This window comes from Haliotis cracherodii, unplaced genomic scaffold (assembly GCF_022045235.1).
Source record: "Haliotis cracherodii isolate W230 unplaced genomic scaffold, xgHalCrac1.p SCAF_2, whole genome shotgun sequence".
Lineage (NCBI taxonomy): Eukaryota > Metazoa > Mollusca > Gastropoda > Lepetellida > Haliotidae > Haliotis > Haliotis cracherodii.
The window spans coordinates 68885087-68904136 of record NW_027266275.1 but is presented as its reverse complement, the minus strand read 5'-3'; the positions used below and the strand labels follow the sequence as shown (position 1 = coordinate 68904136).

General features: G+C 42.3%; 1 protein-coding gene across 1 annotated transcript in view; it reads right to left on the bottom strand.

Moving 5' to 3' along the window:
• Nucleotides 1-4281: 4281 nt before the first annotated feature.
• The window catches only part of LOC139468420 (annexin A13-like), a 43989-nt gene continuing 29220 nt past the window's right edge, over nucleotides 4282-19050 (bottom strand). The window contains exons 5-15 of the mRNA XM_071250375.1: nucleotides 16217-16315; nucleotides 12774-13000; nucleotides 11648-11789; nucleotides 10893-10987; nucleotides 9752-9865; nucleotides 8698-8788; nucleotides 7649-7728; nucleotides 6677-6889; nucleotides 5734-5809; nucleotides 5186-5298; nucleotides 4282-4638 (exon numbers count right to left, since the gene is read on the bottom strand). Of these exons, the coding sequence (XP_071106476.1) occupies nucleotides 4516-4638; nucleotides 5186-5298; nucleotides 5734-5809; nucleotides 6677-6889; nucleotides 7649-7728; nucleotides 8698-8788; nucleotides 9752-9865; nucleotides 10893-10987; nucleotides 11648-11789; nucleotides 12774-13000; nucleotides 16217-16315 (1373 nt within the window). The 3' untranslated portion in view covers nucleotides 4282-4515. The remainder of the gene's footprint in view (nucleotides 4639-5185; nucleotides 5299-5733; nucleotides 5810-6676; nucleotides 6890-7648; nucleotides 7729-8697; nucleotides 8789-9751; nucleotides 9866-10892; nucleotides 10988-11647; nucleotides 11790-12773; nucleotides 13001-16216; nucleotides 16316-19050) is intronic.

The window sequence follows — 19050 nt, the reverse complement described above, 5'->3', positions numbered from 1 at the left end:
GAATCAGCAGATCCTGGCACACCTAAGGGACACAATTCTGCACAGCAAATTCTGGCACTTTACATGAGTGGGGCACCTTAAAGTGTGTGACCTGGGTACAAAGCGATTTTAGCACTACCATTGTAATTCCCATACCTTAACTGACTGACTGACTGAGTATAGTTTTACACCGCTTTTAGCAATATTCCAGCAATATCACTGCGGGGGACACCAGAAATGGGCTTCACACATTGTACCCATGTCGGGAATCGAACCCGGGTCTTCGGCGTGACGAAGGCTTAACCACTAGGCTACCCGACTGCCCCTCCCATACCTTAACACAGACTTATGACAGTCATAGGCCTGGCATTGGTTGTTTTGTAAAACGGCATCCTGGGTGTCTCTGTGTCGGTGTGCCCTGGCAGTGATGGTCACTGCTCATGCTAGGAATCAGTGGTCTGCCCGATCCAGAATCCGTTACTTACAGGACGCTGGGATATTACTAGACTATTGCCGACGGGACACCGCCATTCTCTCACTCAACACAGCTCGGACAAAAGCAGGAACAGCTGTCATTGATCAGCAGCTGAGAATAGTCCACTAGGCTGCAGTTTGAGCAGGAAACATCAGTCAATGTACTAAGCTGGCCTAAGACCTGTCTGGAATCAATACAGCCTGTATTGTACTGGTCTCAGACGCCTGTATAAAGCAATACAAGGAGAACCCATCAGACATCTGTATACATAACATCACAAGCAGGACCCGTGAAGATCCGGGTTAGAATAGGTGTCCGGCAGCCCATGCTTGCCCTATCAGGCGACTATGTTTGTCGTAAGGGGCGACAAACAGGATCGGGTGGTCAGACTCGCTGACTTGGCTGATGCATGTCATCATCATATACCCAATTGCCCAGATCGATACTCGTGATATCAATCATTGGGTTGTATGGTCCAGACTCAATTATTTACATACCCCATCTTATAGCTAGAATATTGCGGCGTTAAACAACAAACTTTATGCAGGTGGCTCCGAAGATGACTGAGGACCAATCAAGTAGATAAGGTTTCCTCTGAGTGAGTGAAAGTTAGAGTTGTCATGAACAAACATTTGCTTCTCACAGTGGTATCGTTTGGTTTCTTTATTCATCAAATATCCAGAGAAATAATACCCTTACTGTATCTCCATAATTATACTATTTCTGTCAGTTTTCAGCTTTAGAAATTGGCACTAGTCCTGTAGTCCTTACCAAACTGCCCAATAGTAAAGGTATCCTAAGGACTAGTAAAAATTGGCCCATTTTAAGGGTCATGCGATATGTTATCATTGTAAGGACTAGCAGACAACAACTGTTAGTTTCTAACCCCGGTTTATAGCTTTTCACTGACCAATTCATTTATTTTGGTCGAATGATATCAATTTGTGTAGCACAATATGTTTTTTTTGTTTGGCATGAAGTTTTTTGGCTTTGTCGGTTAGTTGGTATAAAACAATGAAACTACTGGTTAAAATGCAGAAAATGTGTATTTTTGTAATACTGGAATAAATTGTATGTGTATTTACTTCTGAGAAGGCCATATAGTCATTACAAGATGAATGCAGTCGCAAGAGACCATCTAGAACACAATGGATCAATTATCATGGAAAAAAGTTCAGAGACACTATTGTGTATGAGTTTTGTAGTTCATCATCACCATAATGGAGCAGGCAAATAAAAATAATTTTTAACAATTATGAATTATTTTCTGATTGTGGCTTGTGACTTATGGCTTGTGTCTGGGATTGCTTTGCTAACGATGCTCAGATGAATGCTTCAGGTCTGCTCTCTTCCACAGTGAACTCATCTCTATTTACAATAGTGAGTGAGTGAGTATGGTTTTACGCCGCTTTTAGCAATATTCCAGCAATATCACGGCGGGGGACACCAGAAATGGGCTTCACACATTGTACCCATGTCGGGAATCGAACCCGGGTCTTCGGCATGGCGAGCGAACACTTTAACCACTAGGCTACACGACCGCCCCCTATTCACAATAACATCAACATGTAGCAAGAATATTTATTGCAAATAATCACTCAAGCGCATTCAGTAACAATGTAATAAGAATCAAGAAGTCAGGTACAACATAAAGTGGACATACCATATTTGCCCTAAAGAGGATTTATGTAACTAAAATGTTTTCGATAATAGTTACTATGCAATTATATACCCCTCTACTGTTTTCCTAATATTCTCGAAAAAAATACAGTCTGTCATGTAAAGTTTTGGAAGGGAGAACATATGAAGAATACTTACCTACAGATTGTTCTAGAATTTGGTAAAGGGGTTCTTATTAGAGTTGGGACCTTAATATGGCGAATATGGTACATTTACACAGTCCACAACCATAACACAACATCAGATACATGGAAATCTGGTCTCAGAACTTAAAACCTGTGTAGGAACAAACTAATAATCACCTAATGTGGATTATCATAGATGCGCTCAGGCTCCAATAATTCTTGTATCAAAATATATTTGTTCGAATGCTTTGTTTGAACTGAAAGACAAATATACATGATATAACATGCAAAATAAATACCACTGATACCAGATACATACAGAAAATATTTCCTTTCAAAGTTATCACAAATTGTATATAAAACCCATCCATCACAATAAAATGCTGAAAGTTGACATAAATAGAGAATGCATGTGCTAAGATGCGTGGCAACAGCGACAACACAACTTATATATATATATATATATATAAGTGATATCAGAGATTCTGTTGTGTCTTCCTATCAGCAAGTACATCCACTGCCTGAAGTCTTCAGATAATTCATCATTTAACACTGTAAGGTTAATTCCATCTCACTATCTTCTAAGAATAGAATATTCAATGTGATGCTGAAGTTGAAAATCATTAAGAAATAAAAACATATCAACCAAAACTTTTCATTTTTTAATTATTATTTTTTAAACATATGTGAACTTTCTTGAATAGCTATGTTTTATCTAGTAAAAAATGTACGAAGTAAACTTAAAATTTATTCTTATAAGGCATTTCAACCTAATCATTTAGTAATTTTGTATTAGCAGGTTATGAAAATAATTTGAATACAAAAGGAGATAGTGCCAGATTGAGAATGGTTTGGGGGCTGTTTAATCACAATAAACAAATAATTATTCATTAACGTAGTCACACCTTTCTTTTCTTAATGTCACTATGTGTTAAAAGAATAATGCCTATCTATCCAAGTTTTTATATCAATAATTGCGGACAATCATACACACCCTACCGATCACATGAGGAATGGTACTTCTCGACACATCACAACTGTACCTTTCAATATATTATTTACTATGTAACTTCACAACATTGTTAACACCTTCTTGTAAGAGTAAACAGTTCCAAACGAAATAATTTTCCAAGTGACACCATTATAGAGCCAAAAATATGTATTACAAAACAGGTATAAATAATGAAAAATAAATTTCCTCATTGTCAAAATAGGAATTTGATTATAACATGCTCGATAACAACAGATCTCAGTTTATATCACTCCATTGTCTGGTGCCTGGGAGACCATACAAACAAAGACATCAGCTCAAACACCATCCTTTGTTGGCACAAAACCCCTCACAGACATAATACTATATTTTGAATGAGTATAGAAATGCAGACACATAGCTTGTATATCATCTTCCCGAGACAAACGAGTTAACTGACTATAAAAGTCCAGTTTCCACCCTTGCCGAACTAAGCTGGTATTATGGAGTTACATTTTGGCTGGACTAACGAGTCTATGCATAGTCCAATCAAAGTCTCGCAACGTTTATCACAATATAGATCTTGATTAACGATCAGATCGTCTTGAATGGGCACCGCCATTTTGTTTGAAACAACTGCAAGAGATGGAATCGGAAGGAAAATAACTCATAATAACCACTGGCGGCGCTACGATCGAGCCCAGGAATTCCAGTCTAGTTCGGCAAGGGTGGAAACTGGACTTTTAAAGTCAGTTAACTCTCTTGCCTCGGGAAGATGAGCTTATATTGACCTGTCAAAGACTAAGACAAGTACACACAGCCTATATTGATCCATCAAAGACCAAGACAAGTACACACAGCCTATATTGATCCGTCAAAGACTAAGACAAGTACACACAGCCTCTATTGACCAGTCAAGGACTAAGACAAGTACACACAGCCTATATTGACCAGTCAAGGACTAAGACAAGTACACACAGCCTATATTGACCAGTCAAGGACTAAGACAAGTACACACAACCTATATGCAGAATAAACCAGAGGAGATATGGACAAGTCAAAGACTAAGCCAGGTACACACAGCCTATATGGACCAGTCAAAGAATAAGCCAGGCATACACGGCCTAAACTGACCTGTCAAAGACTAAGACAGGAAAACACAGATCACATGGACCAGACAAAGACTTGCCATGTACATGCATGGACTCATGGACGGCCAAGTCCTGACCTGGCCTGACTGAGGAAACCCACCACCATGACAGTCAGCACCAGTGAGATATAGTTCCTTATTTGCCCAGTATAGCCAACAGCAGCTTCTTGTAGTCCCCGGATGTGTCCGACTCTATCACGGCAGACAGGGGCTTCTCGTACTTCCCCTCGAAAATCTCCTTTATGTCCTTCAGGTCGATCTGAGAGCACACGCAGGTCAAATGAAAGCAGCAATAATATAAAATAGTATGATTAGATTTAGAAAGATAGATATATATAAACAATGTTTTGTTTTTCATTTTTTGTCATTTTTTTCATATACACATTACCAGTAATTATCAAACCATTATAACTGTCAGTTATATTTTTATCTAAGTCTATGTTCGAAATCTGTTGCAGAATGTTTTTAAATCTTTGCAACTATTTGTTTGTTGTTTAACGCCACACTCAGCCATATTCCAGCTGTATGACGGCGTAAATAATCGAGTCTGGACCAGATAATCCAGTGATTGACATCATGAGCATCAATCCATGCAATTGGGATACGATGAAATGCATCAACCAAGTCAGCAAGCTTGACCACCCAATCCTGTTAGTCGCCTCTTACAACAAGCATAGTCCCCTTTTACGGCAAGCATGGGTTGCTGAAGACCTATTCTAACACGGATCTTCACGTGTCTCTTTGCAACTAAGAGATCACACCTGAGCACAGATGAAGATCTGATACATGTGATGAACAATACTGACCTCAGATCTAGAGACGATAATTCGGATAAGTGTGGTATCTTTTGTACCCAGCCCACTCAATGCCTTGTGAAGTCTGTCAGCAAAATATTCTGGTCTGTTCCTGGCTGCTCTGACTAGAAGAGGAAGAATGTATACACATATAGCAAAACCCCGGTACCACCTCACTAAAACATTGCTTCAAAGATAATACTTGTTTTCAGTTTTTGTTTGTTTCTTGTTTAACACCACACTCAGCAATGTTCCAGCTATATGAAGGCGGTCTATCAATAATCAAGTTTGGACCACACAATCCAGTGATTGATATCATGAGCATCGATCCACACAATTGGGATACCATGACATGCATCATCAACCAAGTCAGTGAGCATGACCACCTGATCCTGTTAGTCGCCTCTTACGACAAGCATAGTCGCCTTTTATGGCAAGTATGGGTGGCTGAAGACCTAGTCTACGCCGGATCTTCACGAGTCTCTTGTTTTTAGTCAACAAATTGTACTGAACATTGTTCTCTTGGAAACTTCGAAAACTGTGACAGAACATAACAGTACCTAGGGCTTTCAAGCCACTCTCTAAATTGCCCGACATCTCACTTGCTATGGACTCCAAGATATCACACCCTGCTACCTGAAAACAACAAATATTTACACTTGAACGTGAGGTGAGGTAAAGTGGGGTTTAACGTCGCGTCCAAGATTATTGCACTTATATAGCGACGTGCATGCACATGTGTGTGTGCGTGTGGCTGCTTGTTCTAGTCCGGACTGATGCTGATGTATAGTGCTAGCACAGTTTAACATGAATACCCCACTCAGACACAATATACTGACTCCCGAGCCGACCAGTCCTTGTTTTAGCCCCTTAATGTCGAGCGCCAGACAGGATAACAACAAGTACCATCTTTCAACGTCTTTCGGTATGACGCGGCCGGGGATTGAACCCCAGACCTTCTGCTCTCCGGGCAGACGCTCTACCACTAGACCACGGAGGCAGTCTACACTTGAAGGGATCCAGGTTCAGGGAATTAGCAGTCCCAGCAAATTCTGATTCAAATCCCCCCAATACCACTGTTAGTGTCTGCCAGGCCGAATTTATGTATATATACATATATACTACTCACAAGAAGTTAAAGATCACCCGATTCTTGTATATTAATATGGTAATTCTGTCACATATTAACAATAATAATATGAAAGAATCAGATGATCTTAACTTCTTCTTAGTAGTATATATCAAAAATGAATGTTTTTGTTTACACAAATGCAGTGATAAATTTCTCAGTTTCACCCAGGTATTACATCATCTGGACCAGCAGAACATGGGCACCGTAGCTCGGAACATAGGCCCAGTTTAAAGTGCTGACATAAATACCCCCAAGGATGTGTTGCACACACTGCCAAAACCATTACAACCGCTCTATTTTACAAATGTTTTCTGTGATTATCTTGTGCAGTAAGTGCGCGTCCTATTGCAAAGTGAAGCCATGTTGTTTACCTTCTCATACTCTACAAACACAGCTCGGAGCTGGTAGTAGTTCCGGATTGCCAATATCTGACGGAATGTAGACTCGTCTGTCCCCCATTTGTCCTCTCCAGCATCAAACAGTCTTTGTGCATCCTCCTTGGCCTGGTCCCAGTCCACGACACCCTCCCAGCCCTCGGACCTCACCGTCTCCAGCTGCTCTGTCGACAACTCATTGCGGGCACCCTGTGTATAGAAACATCAGTTAGTCCACGACACCCTCCCATCCCTCGGACCTCACCGTCTCCAGCTGCTCTGTCGACAACTCATTGCGGGCACCCTGTGTATAGAAACATCAGTTAGTCCACGACACCCTCCCAGCCCTTTGGATCTCACCATCTTTGGCTGCTCTGTCGACAGGCACCCTTTATGCATAATTAGCAGTCAGTATGTGCAAACATCTCATTAGGCTTAAAAAAATTAAGGAATTGGTTCTCAGGCACTGGTTTTTTAAAATATAGTGCGGGCGGGCGTTGTCTTTTCTTTCTTTTTTCGTTGTTCAAACTAGTATGTAACCAAATAAACAGTTGTGTAATCAAATAAACAATTGTATACAATTAACCTGGGAAAGGGCCTCCCTACAATAAATGTATTCCTTGATGAGTAAAGTACTGGAATACAGTATTGGAATAACCATTGGACTTTTTGCTTTTTTTAAAAATGGAAATAAAAACGAAAGATGCAGCGAACTATATGGTGATGCGGGCGATGCCTGAGAACCAAGACTATTATTTTTTTTAGCCTTATAAGCACTCGTGTAAGTGAACAATGATCAGATGCTGGTTTGTTTCAAAATTTGAATTCATGCAAATTACATTATTCTTTGGAGACATGGACGAATTCAAATGCTACTTACCACTGGGCCCAAGTAGGCCAAATAAAGATTAGTGAAGTATACAAATATATTTGCCTGCAATTAAACTTAAAGACCTAAAATTACCTCACCTGACAACATGACACCATCAGACGTTTAAACTGACCACTTGTGTCCTCCATGATGTCCTGTTCAAGTTCTCGTCCAAAGTCTGCAAACAAAATATAGAATGGTGTCAATAATTAAGACTGTAATGATTACCTCCCTTTGGCCTGTGATTACCTCCCTTGGAAAATGTTTCTATTCGTGATTACCTCCCTTGTTCTGCCAGTTCTTGGGAGGTGAACAAGAAATATTTGAACAAACTTTAGACTCAGAAAGTATTTGATATTTTTAAAAGTATATACTTAAGTATAGGTGTTAGGTAGGTTTTGGGGTGGGGCAGTGAGGTGTGAGGAGTGGGTTGTTGGGGTGTGAGACCGTAGGTGTTGGGGTGTGTGGTTTTTGGTGTGTGTGAGGGGTGAGGTGTGGTGTGTTGGGGTGTGTGGAGTGTTGGGTGTTGGGTGTTGGGGTGTGAAGTGTGAGGCAGGTGTGGGTGTTGAGGAATTGGGTGTGGGGCTGTGAGGTGTGGGGTGTAAGGTGTGGGGCTGTGAGGTGTGGGGTGTAGGGTGTGGGGTGTTGATGGCATTGTGGATGTAGCTTGAAATCTTGAAAACCTTTTCTTTAGCTTTTTCCATTACCGTATTTTCATGAGTATAGTGCACACTTTTTTAAAAAAAAACACAGCTGTGTAGATGGGGGTGCGCATTATACACGAAAGAATGAGTTTTAATGTTTTTTTCCCCATGGAAAGACATTACCGTGAGAACGCAACACCGGAAATACCATGTCAACAAATCCATACTGAAGTACGCAAATTAATCATGTAATTACACTGTCTGGCTATAAAAAGTGTTCTTTGTATATCTGGACTTATGTATGTAACTTATTTCATTAATTTCATTCAAAATGTGCAGGGGGGTGCGCATTATACATGGGTGCGCACTATACTCAAGAAAATACGGAATGGTAATCAATTTTTTCCCCAAGAGATTTGACCTTTCCCACGAAGGAGTATGTTATCTATGTTCTCATCTGCTAATATAAACATTCAATAATCTTGACAACAGAAAGTACATACGCTCCTTGTAGGAGCTCACAATGGCAGCAATCTGGTCATTTGTTCGAGTACACAGAATTTCTATCAGGATGTGATCTTTAGTCCCAGGTCCCTGCAACACAACAAAAAAATAGTCATCTCTCTACAGATGAGTTGAGGTGAAATGGGGCTTAACATCCCATTCACCATTAACTTTTACATCAATGTCCTTTGGACATTTCACATTCTTTAAAAGTTATGGTAAACACTAAACAGACTTTCTGACCTATGCAGACAGCACAGGGTTCCTGATTGTCTCCTATTTCTGATTCTCTGTGACATTTATCCACAGCACAGTCTAATTACATTTTAACACAAAGGAGGAAGGTGCCTTAATTTTAGTTTCAACAAATACCAATTGTTTTAGATGTATGGGCAGGTGGTATTTTTTGTAGTGTAAAAGCAAAGGTAAAAACATTCTGTCTTTTCTCTTAAACTAAACGACCTGAGAACCAAATAATTTTGTTAAATTCACAAATTTTATCTGTATGTATATAGTACTCCACTTGTCATCTTTCCCCCAAGACAGCTACCTTATGAATAGCACTTTGTTAATCTCTCATGTACTGACAGTATTCTTCGAGTGAGTGAGTGAGTGAGTGAGTGAGATAGATTTTAGGAAACTTCATACAGTAACTTTCAGTTATGTCCATGGGAGGCATACTTTCTCCAGAGGCTGATATATTGACCTCCACCTGCATGACCTGACATAATGACCAAAACAACTTGACATTTTGACTTCCACCTGACATTTTGACCTCCACGACCTGACCTACATGACCTGACATACTGAACTCCACATCCTGACCTACATGACCTGACATACTGACCTCCACAACCTGACCTACATGACCTGACATACTGACCTCCACAACCTGACCGGCATGACCTGACATACTGACCTGCATGACCTGACATACTGACCTCCACTACCTGACCTCCACAACCTGACATACTGACCTCCACAACCTGACCTACATGACCTGACATACTGACCAACACGCCTGACATTTTTATCTCCACCTGACATACTGACCTCCATGGCCTCCTTCAGACTCCAGGCATCATAGAAAGCTGGAGCCTTGAAGAGTCCCAGCATCAGCTCCTTCAGGTCTCCGCTCAGCTCAGACTTCAGGTCCTCTTGCAGGTCCTGGGAACAGCTCAAACATTACATACCCGCTTTGTTTGTTGCTTAACGCCACTCTCAGCAATATTCCAGCTATATGATAGCAGTCTGTAAATAATTGAGTCTTGACCAGACAATCCAGTGATCGATATTATGAGCATTGATCTATAGGTCCTTGCTGTTGGGGTACGAGGACATGATATCAACCAATCCACCGAACCTGACCATGCAATTCATTTGGCCCTCTTTCAAACAACATATAGTTGATAGGGACCTATCCTGACCCCGAATATCCCTGGGGAACACACTTCTGGTGTCAACAGTAGTCAATGGGAAAATAGGGTTCTCCAGCTTTTGTATTCATTAGTACCACAAATATCATAGACATTGCCTCTGAATACAAACTGTATCTGATCAGGATGAAATATTTATGGTTAAACCTTGAAAAACCATCCATCCTGTACTAAATGTGACAACAAACATCATTACTGTCTTTCATTGAACTACTTAAATTGTAGTTCTACAATTTGCATACCTTATCAAATATGATTTAAGGTCTTACTAGTGATTACAAGATTATTTCAAATCAGTTAACATTACAGTTACGTATATTTGTGTACTTTAAAAAAAAATTAAAAAATTCTGTAATGTGTCTGCAAAATTTCTGCAAAGGTGTAATTCTGCGGAGAATTAGGCAATTTTTCTTCAATCATGCAATTCTTCAGGCAACATGTTTTGGAACAGCTAATGTGAATGAGTGAGTTCAGTTTTACGCCGCTTTTAGAAATATTCCAGCAATATCACAGCGGGGGACACCAGAAATGGGCTTCACACTTTGTACCCATGTCGGGAATCAAACCCAGGTCTTCAATGTGACAAGCGAACGCTGTAACCACTAGGCCCACTGCTAATGTGACAAAATGTGACAAATGTTTAATTGTCATACGCAAGAGAACACATAACAATGGCAACTATCTAATGTGGGCCGCCTCAAGAAATCAGCATTGCCTCCAATGTTTTTGTCCTATTTGATGTGAAGTGCCCTGCTCACCTTGCCGTACATGGTTTTATATGTAACAGCTGTCTCCTGTCTCTGACGACCGGACCGGTGACCCACAATGTCAATCAAACTGAGTTCATCCGTTCCTAGACAAACAAGAGACAAGACTCAACCTTGACACGGTGAAATACCTTTCCCTGCTTCACCAATGTTGGTTGGTTTGTTGTTTTACGCTGTACTCCGCAATATTCCAGCTATATGACCGCGGTCTGTAAATAATCGAGTCTCGGCCTGACAATCCAGTGATTGATCTCATGAGCATCGATCCACGCAATTGAGACTGATGACATGCATCAACCAATCTCGTTAGTCGCCCCTTACGACAAGCATAGTCGCCTTTTACGAAAAGCATGGGTTGCTGAAGACCTATTCTATCCCTCATCTTCACGGGTCGCTTCACCAATAAACTACAAAAAATGCATCCATACATGACAAAATGTTCTATACGATTAATAAACGATTTCTTGTTTACTGTGAAATTTGAATGATAACAGATAACAATGATAACAGTGGTGATATACTTATGGGAAAAAAGGAACACGCAGCATATACACGCAGATATACATCCACACAAACACACAGTTCCCATGATCAAATAACTAAGGATATTATTACATGTTTCAATTAACTGAAAGCATACGTTTAAAGAGGTAAAGCAAGACACAAAGGAAACAAGACCTTGAATTGTAACAGCTTTGTGCTGGTAACTAGTGCTGATGGACCCCAGAATGTAATGACCACCTCACCTGACCCTCTCATGGCCTGCTTGAGAGTCTCAGCATCCTTCTCAGCAGAGAAGCTATCAGCATCCACAACAGTGGGTGTGAACTCTTCAGCATTGCCATCCAGACTGACCCCAACATCCTCAGCTTCCTTCTCCTCTTCCTCCTGACAAAAGTCATGTTCAAATCACAGCAAACTGTAAAACATTTCATTACCAAAGGCAGCAAATTCACATTTACCATGTGGTGTTAATATCTTTACCACTTTTTAGTATGAGACGTAATCTGTATAAATTAAGTCTCTCGTGAGTACCACAACATGCAATCAGTAGAAATCAGGATTATGAAGCCTCCAGTGTTTGTTTTATTCCAGCTATATGACAACAGTTTGTAAATAATCGAGTCTTGACAACACAATCCAGTGATTGACATCATGAGCAGACTTTATCAGCTCCCAGGCATACTGCTTCTTACTGTTTGTTTGTTTGTTTGTTGTATAACGCCAGGCTCGGCAATATTCCAACTATATGACAGCGGTCTGTAAATAAACGAGCCTGGCCTAGACAATCCAGTGACTGACATCATGAGCATCGATCAACACAATTGGGATATGATAACATGCATCAACCAAGTCAGCGAGCCTGACCACCCGATCCTGTTAGTCACCTCTTACAACAAGCATAGTCACCTTTTACGACAAGCATGGGTTGCTGAAGACCTATTCTACCCCGGGTCTTCACGGCTATTCCAGCTAAGAAATATCTCCTCAGAATTCTTTTGTTACAAACAGTCTATGCCAAAACCCTTCAGCTTACCAGGCACTACAGCAGTGAGTAAGGATATCAAAAGTTTTTTAAATCATTACCAGATCAGTAAACTATGAGAAGTTTGTAGTTCGAAGTAAAAGATACAAATTCTGTCATGCTAACAAACATTTGTACTAGCTTGCCATTGTATAGTTACCAGCACCTCAAAACCCATAAGGGTCGGTGGGATAGCCTGGTGGTAAAACCGTTTGTCCATCACGCCCCACATGGGTATAATGTGTGAAACCCATATGTGGTGATCTCTGTGATATTGCTGGAATATTGCTAAAAGTGGCGTAAAACCTCACTCAGTCAGTCAGTCTATATCCATCGACATATCTTACTTTCTCTTCTTCTTCCTCTTTCTTCTCTTCTTCTTCCTCTTTCTTCTCTTCTTCCTCTTTCTTCTCTTCTTCTTCCTTCTCTTCTTCTTCCTCTTTCTTCTCTTCCTCTCCACCTGAGTGTTCTTCCTTCACTTCCTCCTGTTCTTCCTTCACCTCCTCGTGTTTAGTCTCTGGATCTGCCTCATCATCAGCATCAGACTCTTTCTCATCACAGGGAACACCAGCCTCTGTAACAGGGACCACAGTAGCATCTACATCCAGCATGCTGCCAGGCTACATATCACTATCTTTAAGTGGCATTGGACAAGTTGAAATATGAGGGAAGACAGAAATGACTCCTGGATTTTAAGTTCTTTATTCTTTCTATATGACGTCTTGGTAGAGGTGCTCGTACTTTTTTTAGTGTAGCTCTTGCAAGTGTTTACTGGTTAAAGCACTTGTACTGACTTTTACTGGTGGCACGTGGTGCTGTGTATAGCGTCCAGGCCAGAAATCAGGCAAGACTTTAGGCAAAGTTAGGCAAAATTAGTTGCAGAAAGCAGTTGGATGAGTAACATAGTTAGGCAAACTCCTGAGAGTTTCTAGTCCTGCTCCATACTGAAACACATGTTATATGTGGTGTTTTCTGAGGCATGAGACTTTGTTTGAAATATGCCTCTGTTCCCCAGCAGTGAGGTGAGGTGGGGTGAAATGGAGTTTAATAAGAGATTATTGCACTTATATAGTGACGTGCATGCACATGTGTGTGTGTTGATGCTTGTACTCATCCGAACTAATGCAGAATACCATAGTGCCAGCCAAATAAGATATCATGCTGCAGTTGAACATGAATACCCCATGCAGACACAGTATACTGACTCTGAGCCGACCAGTCCTTGTTTTAGTCCCTTAATACCAAGCGACAGGCAGGGTAACAACAAGTACCATCTTTTAAAGTCTTTTGGTATGACGCGGCTGGGGATCAAACCCAAACCTTCCGCTCTACCGCTCTACCACTAGACCACTGAGGCGGTCCCCCAACTGTGAATTGTTACCCAGTTGGATGTGATGGTAATGTGACTGTTAACTTTCTAGCTCTTCATGAGGCTGCTTTAGTTGCATACTCCCCAGGGGGCTGAGAATGAAATTCGAGTACTCATTGATCCACTGACCGGGTAATAATGAAGCGCTTTTAGCCTGTTTTAGGGTGTTGATTTGGCGCATTACAAATATGCACATTATTGTTAACTATTCGAAAGCATGAATAGTGGTTTAAATGACTCTCAGCAATAATGATCATCAAAGGATGGTACAGCTCACAGCCTTCCTCTCCATCCTAACTGTAGCTTCCCCTTCAACCCCCTCTGCCACCTCCGGCTCTCTATCACTGACACCAGGTGGTACAGTTGTCTGTCTCCCTCCCCCTTGTATCCCTCTCTCCCCCTCCCACCTACCTGTAGCGTCCCCTGCAACCCTCCTCCGCCACATCAGGCTCTCCATCACTGACACCAGGCGGTACAGCTGTCTGACTCCCTCCCCCTTGTATCCCTCTCTCCCCCTCCCACCTACCTGTAGCTTCCCCTTCAACCCCCTCCCCCACCTCCGGCTCTCCATCACTGACACCAGGTGATACAGCTGTCTGACTCCCTCCCCCTTGTATCCCTCTCTCCCCCTCCCACCTACCTGTAGCTTCCCCTTCAACCCCCTCCCCCACCTCCGGCTCTCCATCACTGACACCAGGTGATACAGCTGTCTGTCTCCCTTCCCCTTGTATCCCTCTCTCCCCCTCCCACCTACCTGTAGCTTCCCCTTCAACCCCCTCCCCCACCTCCGGCTCTCCATCACTGACACCAGGTGATACAGCTGTCTGTCTCCCCCTCACACCTACCTGAAGTCTCCCCTTCAACCCCCTCTGCCACCTTCGGCTCTCTATCACTGACACCAGGTGGTATAGCTGTCCTGTCTCCCTACTCCTTGTATCCCTCTCTCCCCCTCCTATATACATTGTGGCGTCCCCTTAAAGCCCCTCCCCCATCTCGGGCTCTCCATCACTGACACCTGGTGGTCCAGCTGTCTGTCTCCCCCTCCCACCTACCTGAAGTCTCCCCTTCAACCCCCTCTGCCACCTCCTGCTCTCCATCACTGACACCAGGTGGTACAGCTGTTTGACTCCCTTCCCCTTGTATCCCTCTCTCCCCCTCACACCTACCTGAAGTCTCCCCTTCAACCCCCTCTGCCACCTCCTGCTCTCCATCACTGACACCAGGTGATACAGCTGTTTGACTCCCTTCCCCTTGTATCCCTCTCTCCCCCTCACACCTACCTGAAGTTTCCCCTTCAACCCCCTCTGCCACCTCCTGCTCTCCATCACTGACACCAGGTGATACAGCTGTTTGACTCCCTTCCTCTTGTATCCCTCTCTCCCCCTCACACCTACCTGAAGTCTCCCCTTCAACCCCCTCTGCCACCTCCTGCTCTCCATCACTGACACCAGGTGATACAGCTGTTTGACTCCCTTCCCCTTGTATCCCTCTCTCCCCCTCACACCTACCTGAAGTCTCCCCTTCAACCCCCTCTGCCACCTCCTGCTCTCCATCACTGACACCAGGTGATACAGCTGTTTGACTCCCTTCCCCTTGTATCCCTCTCTCCCCCTCACACCTACCTGAAGTCTCCCCTTCAACCCCCTCTGCCACCTCCTGCTCTCCATCACTGACACCAGGTGATACAGCTGTTTGACTCCCTTCCCCTTGTATCCCTCTCTCCCCCTCACACCTACCTGAAGTCTCCCCTTCAACCCCCTCTGCCACCTCCTGCTCTCCATCACTGACACCAGGTGATACAGCTGTTTGACTCCCTTCCCCTTGTATCCCTCTCTCCCCCTCACACCTACCTGAAGTCTCCCCTTCAACCCCCTCTGCCACCTCCTGCTCTCCATCACTGACACCAGGTGATACAGCTGTTTGACTCCCTTCCCCTTGTATCCCTCTCTCCCCCTCACACCTACCTGAAGTCTCCCCTTCAACCCCCTCTGCCACCTCCTGCTCTCCATCACTGACACCAGGTGATACAGCTGTCTGTCTCCCTTCCCCTTGTATCCCTCTCTCCCCCTCACACCTACCTGAAGTCTCCCCTTCAACCCCCTCTGCCACCCCTGGCTCTCTATCACTGACACCAGGTGATACAGCTGTCTGTCTCCCTTCCCCTTGTATCCCTCTCTCCCCCTCCCACCTACCTGTAGTCTCTCCTTCAAACCCCTCTGCCACCTCCAGCTCTCTATCACTAACACCAGGTGGTACAGCTGTCTGTCTCCCTACTCCTTGTATCCCTCTCTCCCCCTCCTATAGCCATTGTGGCGTACCCTTTAAGCCCCTCCCCCATCTCCGGCTCTCTATCACTGACACCAGGTGGTACAGCTGTCTGTCTCCCTTCCCCTTGTATCCCTCTCTCCCCCTCCCACCTACCTGTAGTCTCCCCTTCAACCCCCTCTGCCACCTCCGGCTCTCTATCACTATCGCTGTCACTGCTACTGTTGCCAGGTTCGTACTGTTCACAGTCTTCTTCTGAAACACAATAAATACAATGCAGCCACATCTCTCCTCGTCAGCAGTTGCATCTGCATGACTAATCACATAAAAATTCACTTATAATTAAACTCTAATATTCAGAGTAGACTCACAAATAGTTTCATTTTAAATCAATCATTGTTTTTGGTATTTAGTCTTCAGGCCCTCACACAGTTACACCCTATTAAGGTTTTACAAAAGTCACTAAAGATACATGATACAGGAACCATGAACAACAGGAAGATAAAAGTTGACAGTGCATTGGATGCTATTTGCTCTAATCAAATATTTTCATTTCAGCAATATTAAACCATGGGATATTCCTGATATCACTTCAACTATAATTACCGTATTCGACGTAATAAGCGCCCATGACGCTCTCAAAATTAGAAATAGGGGGCTCTTATTAGAATATTATTTTGTCGAAAAAAAACAGAGTTGAAAGATAAATTTCGTGGTTTATGCTGACAGCCTGAAATGTTTATACCAGTATACGGGAGATATATTTTTCCAGAATTTAATTGCCCATAATTAAGGGTGCATATAACACACGAGTGCATATTATACGCGAATAAATAAGTATAGTGTACATTGATCAATCGGAAAGGGTGCTAATTGGTATTGTTCACGAGCCAATATATTAGGAAATATCGCCGTGGGCGCTTATAAGAGCGGGGCGCTTATTACGTTGAATACGGTATTTACTTAATCGTGCTCAATAAATTGGAAAGAACTGACACATCAATGTATGACACAGAGTATCAATGTAGGACACAGAGTATCAATGTAGGACACAGAGTATCAACGAATACCAGCTGAAAGTTTAATATGAGTGATACTACTTGTTACACATCTATATTACAGCTGTATTCTATCATGCTGGTGACAAGTTAATGTCAAAAGTACACTGACATGTATATACACATTATGTTTTTGCATACAAAGGTTTAGCAAGCAAAAGAAAAAAGGCATTTATTTCACAGCAAATCTACTACTGCTCTAGGTTTCAACAAATATTACAAGAATATATGGAGATTAGCTTGTTCTTGTCACTGAATACATCAATATACAGATGTATCTATACAGGAAATTAGGACTAGATATTTATGTCTTAGAGACACACAAAGTCGTTTAATAACATGACACATAAGACCATATGGATGGCGACTTCTACTGTGTGTATACAGATTAATCATATAATTGGTAGGCTTCTTTGCAATGGATAAAATCATGGCGTGGCATGACAGATTAACTATAGTTATATGAAAGAACCGATTGGTCCTTAAGTTCTTTTGAGTGGTATATAATGCAGTGGAAAATGGAGTTGGTTTAAAATGGTATTCCAGTTTATATCATGTCAGAAATGCAGATCTGTTATGTTTTACTTTGTGAAAACCATGAGCACAGATATGATCCTGATACACATAGAAACCTAATCATAGGTTTCTGGTGTGACCAAGGGAGGCAACTCCGTAAGCAAATTGCCTCGCCTGGGTCCCCCATCCCACTGGGTAATGGAGGATGTGTACACATAGAAAAAGAAGCTGACAACCCATGTAGGCCTACTGCATTACAACCATTGACACACAGTTGAGAGGTCAAATGTTAAATATAAAAAGAATAGGGCTAAATGGGACAGATACGAACAGGGTATTTCTTTACCAAGAATACAGGAAAATAATGACACACTTGCAAACTCAAACAACAGGATGACAGTATTGAAGCAGGACGTGAGGGTACAAGCAACATAATCAACAGAACCCAGTAAGCAAACTCGTCATACTATTTTTACTTCAACAGATATAGCTCTGCAGTGTCAGTGAGTGCTTTTACCCTATTGGATATTATATACTAGTCAAAAGAAGTTAAAGAACACCCAATGATTTCATATGACTATAGTTAATCAGTCATTGCAAAAAAATGGATGTTCTTTAGCTTCTTTTGAGTAGTATATATTGTGTTAGCTGCCATACTTTGAAGAAAATCTGAACACGGGCATAATAGAGGATTTAGATTTTCATCCTTTGTTTGTTTGTTTGTTGTTTAACGCTGCACTGAGAAATATTCCAGCTACATGACGGCAGCCTGTAAAGAATCGATTCTGGACCAGACAATCCAGTGATGAACATCATGAGCATCGATCCTTGCAATTGGGATACGATGACATGCATTAACTAAGTCAACGAGTCTGACCACCCGATCCCGTCAGTCACCTTTTACGACAAGCATAGTTGCCTTTTACGGCAAACATGGGATACTGAAGACCTATTCTACCCCGGATCTTTACGGGTCGATTTTCATCCTCACCCGCTTCACAATGAAACGAGTTGATTGACTGGCCTCAAGTACAAGCAGACAAAGAATATCACTACAAGTTTACTTGATTACATACACAATGTTTGTTTGCTGTTTAACGCTGCAATCAGCAATATCCCAGCTATATGACAGCAGTCTTAAAATTAGTCTGGTCTGGATCAGTAAACCCAGTGAGTGACATCATGAGCATCACTCTAACCAAATGCAATACGATGACATCCATGAACCTTGTCAGCGAGCCTGACCATCTGACCCCGTTATTTGCCTCTTGTGTTAAACATAGGTTGCTGAAGAGTGAGTGAGTGAATTGTGTTTAACGCCGCTTTTAACAGTATTCCAGTTATATCATGGCATGTCAGCTTCATGTGGGAGGAAAGCCCGAAGTGATGCAGGTCTCAGACGTTTACCAATTCAGT